The following is a 9727-nucleotide window of genomic DNA, read 5'->3' on the forward strand; positions in this document are numbered from 1 at the left end:
CGCTTTCGTTTCCACACGATATCTCGAGAACCCTTTGAGCTATTGCAATGAAATTTTACATAGCAACTCCCTGTGGCCTAAGGAAGACCCCTATTGATTTTGAGGTCAAAAGATCAAAGGTCAAGGTCAAAAATAAGCAAATTCTGTCTGTTATAACACTTTCGTTTCCACACGATATCTCTAGAACCATTTAATCTATTGCAATGAAATTTTGCATATCAACTCCCTGTGGCCTAAGGAAGACCCCTATTGATTTTGAGTTCAAAAGGTCAAAGTTCAAGGTCGTAAATTTATACATTCTGTCTGTGTGTAACACTTTCATTTTCGGGCGATATTTCAAGAAGATTTTGAGCTTATGCAATGTAATTTTATACCAAAACTCCCTAGGACCTCTCTCACCCCTCTCAAAGTTCCCCGCCCCGTTTGTTTTATTAGTATTTATAGTATTACATGTCACTATTTTTAGCACAGGGGCATGCGGAGTGTTACTGCGTATAAAACAGGTTCTCGGCGGACTTTATGTTCTTATTACATCTATTAGAACTGTTAAATAAAGGCTAAATAAATCAAACACCACGGATTGTGTAAAATTATGACAATACCGAACATGAATATATACATGTATGTGGCTTCACTTCTGCATATACTTGACAATATTTAAAGCGATTCCGTGGTCTAGTGGTATGTCTCCCGCTTCACATGTGAGAAGTCCCGGGATCGAATCTCGGACGAGGCTTTATTTTCTTTTTTTTTTTTAAACTTTTTTTTAAAATGATATTATTCAGCATGTGAAAAGAAAAATTTATGAGGTTATAAAATCATCATTACAGTGTGATAAATATTCCATATAAAAAGAATCTTCTATACACATAATAAAGAATAAGCAATCAAATCTTTATACGCATATTGACATACATGTATTTTATTTGCTTCAATATACATGTACAATGTATACATTTAATAATTCTACAAATTCAGTCTGGGGGATCCGACTTTTTCCTTAAGCGGGGGACACGAATTCTCTGAATTAGCTTGTTTTTAACTGAATTCAGTTAAGTGTATTATAAAAAGTGTCCCAGGGACATTACCAAAAAAATGATTTTTGAAAATAGTAGCACTTGGTGACCTATTTATCCCGAGATGTTAGTTTCATCATGTATATATGAATTCAGGATTGTCCGTTAATGAACAAATCCAAACCTAAGTAAAATCCCCGTAACAGGCTGTATTTCCCATCCCATGCATCCGGATAACATGAAAACCGATGTCTATAATGTAAAAACGAAAAAAAAGTCAGAATATCTACTTAATATATACAATTTTCACTTCCGTGTTTATAATGTTTTCTTTGTGGTATTTATAGTATGTGTTATTTTCCCCTACATATCTCACGAAAATCTAATATAATAGTGTACATGTATGTAAAAAAAATCTTAATTGTATACACAGTCTTAATTAAAATTGAGGGAAATGTAGTTTTGTTTTTATTTTCATATGTACACGCTTAAAACGAAGTGCCAGGGACGAACGACTTCGCTTCGTTATCAGTAAAGTTTATATTTTAAAGTCACGAGGAATGAAAGTCACTTCGTTATATACGTAATGGAAAGAAACTTCAAGGACATGATGCATGAGCTGTGCAGGCTAGATGGAAAAGTAGTATATCGTTTTTAAAAGTGAGGGAAGGGGGGGGGCTGTATGACAACTTTATACTTGAACAGAAAATTGTCAAGCCAAAAAGGGAATATTGTCCCTCAACTCTAAAATCCTTTTTCGTTGAGAGGTTTGTTGCATTATCCATGTTTTAATTATCCCGAAAACAAGCAATGAAAATTTTCAAGAATAGTAACCTTTTGGAAAAATGGGATGGAGCATCCACCTCCTAGTACGTGCCTCTCCATTATGTGCCTACTTAACAGATATAAAAACTACAACTGTTTTTAAAGTCAGGTTTACATGACGGGATTTTGATTTAAGGATGCAGTAGAGAACAAATTGAAACCGAAAATCCCCAAAACCCCATTCTATTTTTAATTTTCCGACCTTCCTGCTAAGTGTGTGAAGGTCTTGGCTGTATGTGTTTCCTTATCGTAAGGCCACAATAACATGCTTACAGATTATATAGTTAAAATCATTTTAAGTAATCTATGCATATGCATTTGAACTTGAGTTTCTACTCTATATTGGTGCTTTTTTTTTTTTTTTTTTTTAAAAGATTACGGTGTGAAAAGGAAGCAGTTCTTGGATAAGATTTTATCATAGAATAATTATAGTTCTTCTCTCAGTTCATGCATTGTTCAGTTTGATCATTTCCTCTATGAATAACCTTGAAAGATTTTTTTCCTTTTATTTCCATTTACTTGAAATTAACAGAACAAAACACATCCATCAAATGACAATGATGTTACAATTTCACTATCGTACTACAGAATTTTCAACATTCATGTCACAATAATAAATATACAGGATTTCTACAAAGTTTTAAATTATTACTGGCCTTGTGCAAGTCTGATAGTCTTGTCAATTTTATACAATGATAAATTCATTAGATATCAATTTTTTTTTCATTTTTCAGCACTTGCATATAAAACCCTCTCCTCCATGTCTGCATGTCTGAGTTTCCACTGTGGATGAGCAAGTGTATTAGCTATTTTTGATGGTAATTTTGTAAAAGTATGTAAAAATCACAACCATGGACTATAAAGTTTATCACCGTCCTGCCAGCAGGAAGGTAAGGGCATTCGTCCTCAGCCATCATGGCTATCACAGTCTATTTTGTGGGGAGTTTTTCGGGCTCTATGGGCAGACCCTGTTGTCTCGTTCAATGAAACAAGTTGTTTCAACTCTGAAATTCAAACAACAAGGTATTACCAACATGCATATTTTACCAGACTTAATTAAAACAAATGAACACAAATTTTTGTAAAGTCAATTTCAAGGACAGTTATAATTTCTTACCATTTCTTCATCACTATCTGAAGACTCCTCAAATGTAACATTCTCCAATGAGCCTCCGAATTTCTGCAACTGCTGGACAATGTCATGGTAACCCCGTCCGTCTGCCAACATGATAGCCGTCAGACCACTATACGTTCTGGAGTGAACATTGATGGGATACTGCAGTAAAAACTCTAGAAGTAAAACATTTCCCATTTCTGCTGCGTAATGGATAACAGTTTTTCCACTCTTACCATCCTGAAAAAACAGAGGTTGGAAATTTACATGAATCATTAATAATCCATTTACATTCCAAATCACAGGTGAACTTAATAATTAGTGTAAATGAATTATGAAATGAAAAAACAGGTATTCAGTGAATTTGTCATCTGCCTCATAAATCACTCAGAGGAAAGATGCCCCTCATTGGCTGAAATGCCTACATTGTTTTTCATAAGGAATTAACACCATTTTCTCACCTGTGTGTTAAGGTTGGCTCTTGACAGAACCAATAGACGAATGATTGGAAGGTGGGTGTGCTCTGCTGCCAAGTGCAAACAGGTCTGACCTGCAATAAAAAAAATAGAGAGTTCAAGTTATGAACAAGTAAATATATTAACACAAAGAAAAAAATAATAAATTCACCCTAAACATTTTTGTTGATGCATACCATCATAATTCCGTGCTTCCAAATCCTGGATTCTTCTGACGCTCAGTAAAATCTGGACAATGTCATCGAAACCTTCTCTGCAAGCGATGTGAAGAGGTGTATCCCCTTTGGAATCCCTAGCCTCAATGTCAGCCCCACCATCAATTAACGCCTTCACGACCTGGGGAAGGCGCGTCATCACTGCCAGATGGAGGGGGGTCTGAAGCATGTTGTTTGGGAGATCTAGCCATTCTCTGTGGGGAGCCTGCTTTACGATATACAAAGCAATGGGGACCAGCAGATTTATGATTGCCATGTGCAGTTGCCTGAAAAAATAGAATTTTTGATTTTTATTAATAAATATATGTATTAATGTGGTTAACAAAAAATTATAAAAGTAATCAATTTGGTTTTTTTTTTTTTTTACTATTTAGTATTTAAAAATAATTCTTGTCAGCTTGTGAAATATTACTATTTTCGTGTGATTATCCATATATTGACAACTGACCAAGATTTAGGTCAGCTTTGTGTAAACATGTTTATTCATAAACTAAATCGGGAAGTACGTCTGACTCATTTGCATAAAGCTAGTTGTTGACCTCGCGGCGGGGTCACGTCACATTCACTGAACGCGTGCGCATTAAAGGAAATTCCCAATGAAGAACAAAGGGCGTTAGATACGAACCCATGTCACAAATACATCAAAGCTGCATTATGTAAAAATGATAACTTACGAATCTCCATCAAGATCTTGATTGTAAAGTTCTAGAACTTCGTTCGATATTTGGCACTTGGATTTCTGGCTATATGCCAGCTCCGTTGGATCCGCCTCCACCATGTCCACCATGTCCACAAAACTTGCACTTGAGTAGCTTGTGTAACCATCATCTAACGAACATTTTGTTTCCTCTGTAGAGCATTTGCTGCTTTCTAGAGTTAGGCTTTCTAATCTTTCTTCGAGAACAAAAGTTTCTGGTCCCTTCTCGTATAAAGATCCATAGGCACTTCCACAAGATTTTAGATCCACACCACTATCGCACACAGAATCCAACTTTTCGAATGTTGAATCATATGCAACTTTTTTAAAAACTCCATGTCCATCTGCATATGGTGCACAATCCTCGACCAAATCTTCTGCTTCCAAATTTTGAGGATGGACAAAGTTCCTGGTCGACATGTTTGAAAAATATGGCGAACTTACACAAACAAGTAGTTCTATAAATCTCTGAGAAAAACTGCCAGGTAGTTATTCGTCTACAAATACAGTTATATTATCACAATGAAATGATCGTTTCTTAACTTCTTCTATCGTCTGAAGCTTGTCAATCCAGTTTAAAAAGTAAAATACTAGATTGTTGGGATTCCCAGGTCCGTGACGTCACTGGAAATCCCCAAGTCATGCGTAGTCACCTGTTCGCTTACGAGTTTGATAAAAACGAACATTGAACTACACGTTGTAATTTTCGTTCTTTAATTTTTTTAAAAAGTTTTTAATTATTTGAAAATATATTTAGCAAAAAATATTGTAGACCGATATAAAGTATTATTTCTGAGCATCGTTACTTTTTGAATTGCAACTGTAGAAAACATTTATTTTATAAAAATGAAAATTTATAAATCAAACATTCTCTATATAGCTAACAAAAAGACGCCGATTCCAGAAAATCAGTTGTATATCTCTTAAACACAGGCACCTGACGTTACTTATTTTTCTTTTAATAAAAAATATTTCTCATACCTAATATTATTAGGTATGGGTATATTTTTTTTATTAAAAGAAAAATAAGTAACGTCAGGTGCATGTGCTCTTAAATTAAGAAGGATGAGCATATGTATAATATTTTAAATCTTAGAAATAAAATTTATCGATATCATCAACACAATACGTGCAACATTCACACGAAAAAAAAAAAGGAGTGAAAAAATAAGACAGAATTAACCCTACTCCCTTGAGCCCCTTTTTATGTATAATTTGGTTAAGGATTGTAGGATTAAAAATAAAAAATTCTCAAAAAATATCTTTATATACATGCACATTGGGAAAAGGAATTCTACATTATTTAGATTACTAACCTCGGTAGCGCAATTTCACTAATTGTATGAAAATGCGGATCTTGTTTGTAATGATTGCACTCTTCGATCCTAGATTTGGTCTGGCATATATCAGTACGAATCAGTGTTGGCTTTTGTTGCTCAGAATCTCTGGTATAGAGGTAGATATAAAGCACTAGAATGACAAACTCTGGAAATTGAAATTATATATCATATATATATATATATATACATGTGTATATATATCTAGGAATTTCTTCCTCATCATGAGACCGGCGATTGAAAACAGACTAATTTTTGCATGCACCTTACTAAATGTTCTAATTATTGGGACTATAATGAATTCAAAATCCCTTCATGTCATTTATTTTTATTGATTTAGCAATAAGTTAATCAGAACAAGAGAGAGAAAGAGAGAGATGTTTATTTTCAGCTTGGAGAAAATATACTGCTCATTTGTAATTTCGATTCCTTTTTAATGTGTCAGGAACGTGTAATTTTTGAAAGGGGGACATCCAGAAAAAAATCGACTTACATGTATCTGAAAAAAAAATTGACAAACAGAAGAAAGCCTTCAAGCTTGAAAATCCTATTTGATGGGGAAATTCGGGTCAATTCCTAACCCTTTTCTCAACCTAACGTTTAAAAAATTATTCCAAATTACTATGACTATATATAAACGTACTAATGCAAGGTAAAAAGTGAGTGGGGGGAGGGGGACCAGCCTTTCAGGAAAAATATTCAATAGCAAATGATATACTACAGTACTTGGAAAACAGTAAACCCCCGCTAATCTGTGCTGAATAAATGCTGATTGAATGAAAAGTCATCTTTTCAATATGTTTTTGTTGCATGGTCGCCCGCGTGGCGAAGTGGTTTGAGCGTCTGCTTTAGAGTAAGGAGATTTAAAATGATAAATCTTTACGTTTCGGGATCAAATCGTATAGGTGTATGGGATGTGGAAAATGGTCCTTCGGACGAGACCATATAAACTGAGGTCCCGTGTCGATCGCAGTATCGTCTCATGCCACGGCCCCGTGGCGGAGTTCACATGCAGCTCTCTCCAACAAATGGACGAGAATCGTGCATTTGAGCGTGGTTCGCGAAGATGGAGTCGCGGTACTGGCACAAAAGATTCTTCCCTGCTCAATAGCCCTAGTGCCGATTATAGGACAAAATTTGCAACTCACCATCAGCAAGTGGGGGCTTCTCCATATGAGGGAAAAATTTCTCGATAGGGAAATTAAACATCAATAAGTCAACGTACATATGATGGTTTAAATTGTACAACTTTTTGACCCGCCTTTCAATTTTCCAATTCACTTTAATGCAGTTATTCCTTTTTACAGTCCGTCATCGAATATTCGGTTGTACAAAGATTTTGTCCTGTCCGTCTGTCTGTCTCTTTGTCCACGGGAACTTTTATTTTTATTTATTTTTTTTTTTTTTGATTCAATTGAGCTTTAACTATCATATTTCACAGGTATCCGTATTTCTTGTGACAAGACGTTTCATTGGGTACTTAAACATTTGACCGTTTGACCTGACACTGGAGTTTAACCCACTTTTGCAATAAAAAAAAAGAGAAAGAATTTATCAATACTCTCAAACCTTGAACAGTTGATGCTAGGGCTTTAATTTACATTTGTATTCACTGTGACACTGAAGACCTTTCCATTGGCATAAGTATTTGTAAAATTTGACATTGACCTTAGAGTTGACCCATTAAAAAAACTTTAACCTTGGCCATGACTTTTAAACAGTTGGTGCTTGTTTATTTATAATTCACATTTCACTAGTTTTAATAACACAAATCTTTTCCCTTGGTAAGCGCAAATTCGAACTTTTGACTTAACCTTGGCGTTTGACTTGTGTTTGAGAAACGTTAATCACAAAAAGAATTGAGCTTGAGACGATGGGATAAAGCTGAATTAAACATGATCGAAGTCTTCATTCTATTTTCACTCATGTCTACATACAGAAATAAAATTTCCAGAACTTTCTGCACATTGAATTTAACTATCATGTGATTCTAACTACGTTGTATTTATATGTGCGTATTTTATTACGACTGTTGTGAATATTGCGATTCATTTAGAGAGACAATACTTGTTTGCTTTTCGCCAATCCATTATTTTACCACTGATGTTTCACAAAAATGATCAATTAACATTCCTAATACCAAATTTAAATTTAATAATTGGAGCTTATGCCCCCACCCCTTATGAAGATCATATGACATTACATAAGCCTAAGATATACTAGTAAGACATTACATAAGCTCCAGTCTCTTCCAGAGTGTTCTAGAATTTAGCCTCAAACCTCGAAATTTATTTAGGCCTATTAGATTTCCAAATAAAGGGAGGAAATTAAAATAGCATGAATATATATACATATAATTCTTGGATTTTTTTTTAAACAAGGAAGTCAAAGAAAGGTCGAACCCCCCCCCCCCAAAAAAAAGGGGGGGGGTACGAACGAACGAGTAAACAGAGACAAAAGAGATAAAGTAACAAATTAGACATGGTGAGGATTTTCATTTCATTTTAAATGTTTTCAATTTATTGATATAAGATGTCAATGTGTTAAGAAATATTACGAAAAAAACGAATTTTTCAGTGTTAAAAAATCTATGCAATCTACATGCAGGTATTACCTTACAATGAACCTGTTTTTGGAATTACATGAAAGTATGTGTCATACATTTGTTTTCTGTCAGTGTATATATATTATCTTTTATCAAACTGTAAATTATAAAAGTTTTTCCTCCCCATCAACAGTCTTGTAAGTTTTTACATAATCGATGTATCGTGTCAGATATAACCTAAGAGAGACAACCTGAGTATTTTTATTTTCTAAATATGATTTAGTAAAAAGATATCGAGGAGAGAGAGAAAAGAGAGAAAGATTTACAACTGGGGGAAAAAATGCACTCCTCATTTTAATATTTGAAATAGAGACATCCATATATTAAATTCAACTTACCTGAAAAAAACCTTGACGAACAGTGGACAAAGTCTTCAAACTTGAAAATCCTGTTTGATTGGAGAAATGGGGGGTGGGGGTAGGGGGTAGTTCCTCACCTTTTCTCAACCTTATTTTTTTAAAAAAATAGATCATACCAAAGCTCTTACTATAGTCGATTTAATGTTCTAATGCTAAAACAAAAATGAGTGGGAAAGGGGAACCAGCCTTTCAGTTTAAGTTTTCAATAGTAAATGATATACTAGTACTTGAAAAAAGGTATCCCCTATTTAATAAATTGATTGAATGAGTTCTTGTCAATACTTAGTAGGTATTTGTTTGACTGGTCGCCCGCGTGGCGCAGTGGTCAGAGCGTCTGCGCTAGAGTCGCGTAGTAAGGAGTTAATACTTGCATCTCGGGTTCGAATCATACGTGTATGGGACGTGGAGACCAGTCCTTCGTATGAGACCGTATAAATCGAGGTCCCGCGTCGCAGCAGGTCCTGGTACAAAAAAAATCCCTCACTGCTCAATGGCCTTAACCCTCTATGACAGAGGGGTCATATATGGGCTCTACCCACTGGCTGCCACAGGGGTCATATATGTCCCATCAAAAGTATTAAGTCTTGATCTATTCAAGATTTAAGTTCATTAATTATGCGTTTATTTTTAAGCATTCATTTGAATCGAGTGATAAAATTTATATCTTGCTGGTGGGCATATTTTGAAGTAGGCTACAACTGTGATATGTTGACGACGTCAAACTCGTATTTATGGCGTCAGCAACGTCACAATAGGTATCGGGCTATTCAAGGGACTTGACGAATAATATAGATGATAAATAAAACAACTTTTGAACTCTCTTTCTTATTTAAAAACTAAAGATTCACTTTAAGATCTATATATAAAAAATAGATAAATAAAAATAAAACGAATATTCGAGAGAAATAGATTATGACTTCATAAATCAATAGAATACTATACCGTAAATCTGAAAATTTTTACGTCGATTTTATTTTCGAATTTGGGTCAAAATGCTTTTGATTAATTTTTACGTTTTAAAATTTTGCGAATGACCACTGCTTTGTTTAAATTTCTTATTGGTGATTTATTTTTTAGAAAAAT

General features: G+C 34.5%; 1 protein-coding gene across 1 annotated transcript; it reads right to left on the reverse strand.

Annotated features, from left to right (window-relative positions):
• Positions 1–2333: 2333 nt before the first annotated feature.
• Positions 2334–4968, reverse strand: LOC134238549 (NF-kappa-B inhibitor alpha-like). The gene is made up of 5 exons (XM_062720667.1): positions 4321–4968; positions 3608–3912; positions 3417–3505; positions 2959–3195; positions 2334–2845 (listed from the first exon to the last, which is right to left on the reverse strand). The coding sequence occupies exons 1-5, from the start codon at positions 4761–4763 to the stop codon at positions 2840–2842; spliced, it is 1080 nt and encodes a 359-aa protein (XP_062576651.1). The 5' UTR covers positions 4764–4968; the 3' UTR covers positions 2334–2839.
• Between the last annotated feature and the right edge of the window lie 4759 nt (positions 4969–9727).

Source organism: Saccostrea cucullata, unplaced genomic scaffold, assembly GCF_032062105.1.
Source record: "Saccostrea cucullata isolate Sc308-1 unplaced genomic scaffold, CSIRO_AGI_Scuc_v1 ctg9086, whole genome shotgun sequence".
Taxonomy (NCBI): Eukaryota; Metazoa; Mollusca; class Bivalvia; order Ostreida; family Ostreidae; genus Saccostrea; species Saccostrea cuccullata.

Bases quoted from the DNA above. Each gene is read 5' to 3' on its own strand.
- LOC134238549 (XM_062720667.1), bottom strand. From the start codon at position 4,763: ATGTCGACCAGGAACTTTGTCCATCCTCAAAATTTGGAAGCAGAAGAT. The intron at 3,506-3,607 runs GTATGCATCAAC...TTTTTATTGCAG, and splicing joins GGAAGCACGGAATTATGATG to GTCAGACCTGTTTGCACTTG. The intron at 3,196-3,416 runs GTGAGAAAATGG...CTGTTTTTTCAG, and splicing joins GAGCCAACCTTAACACACAG to GATGGTAAGAGTGGAAAAAC.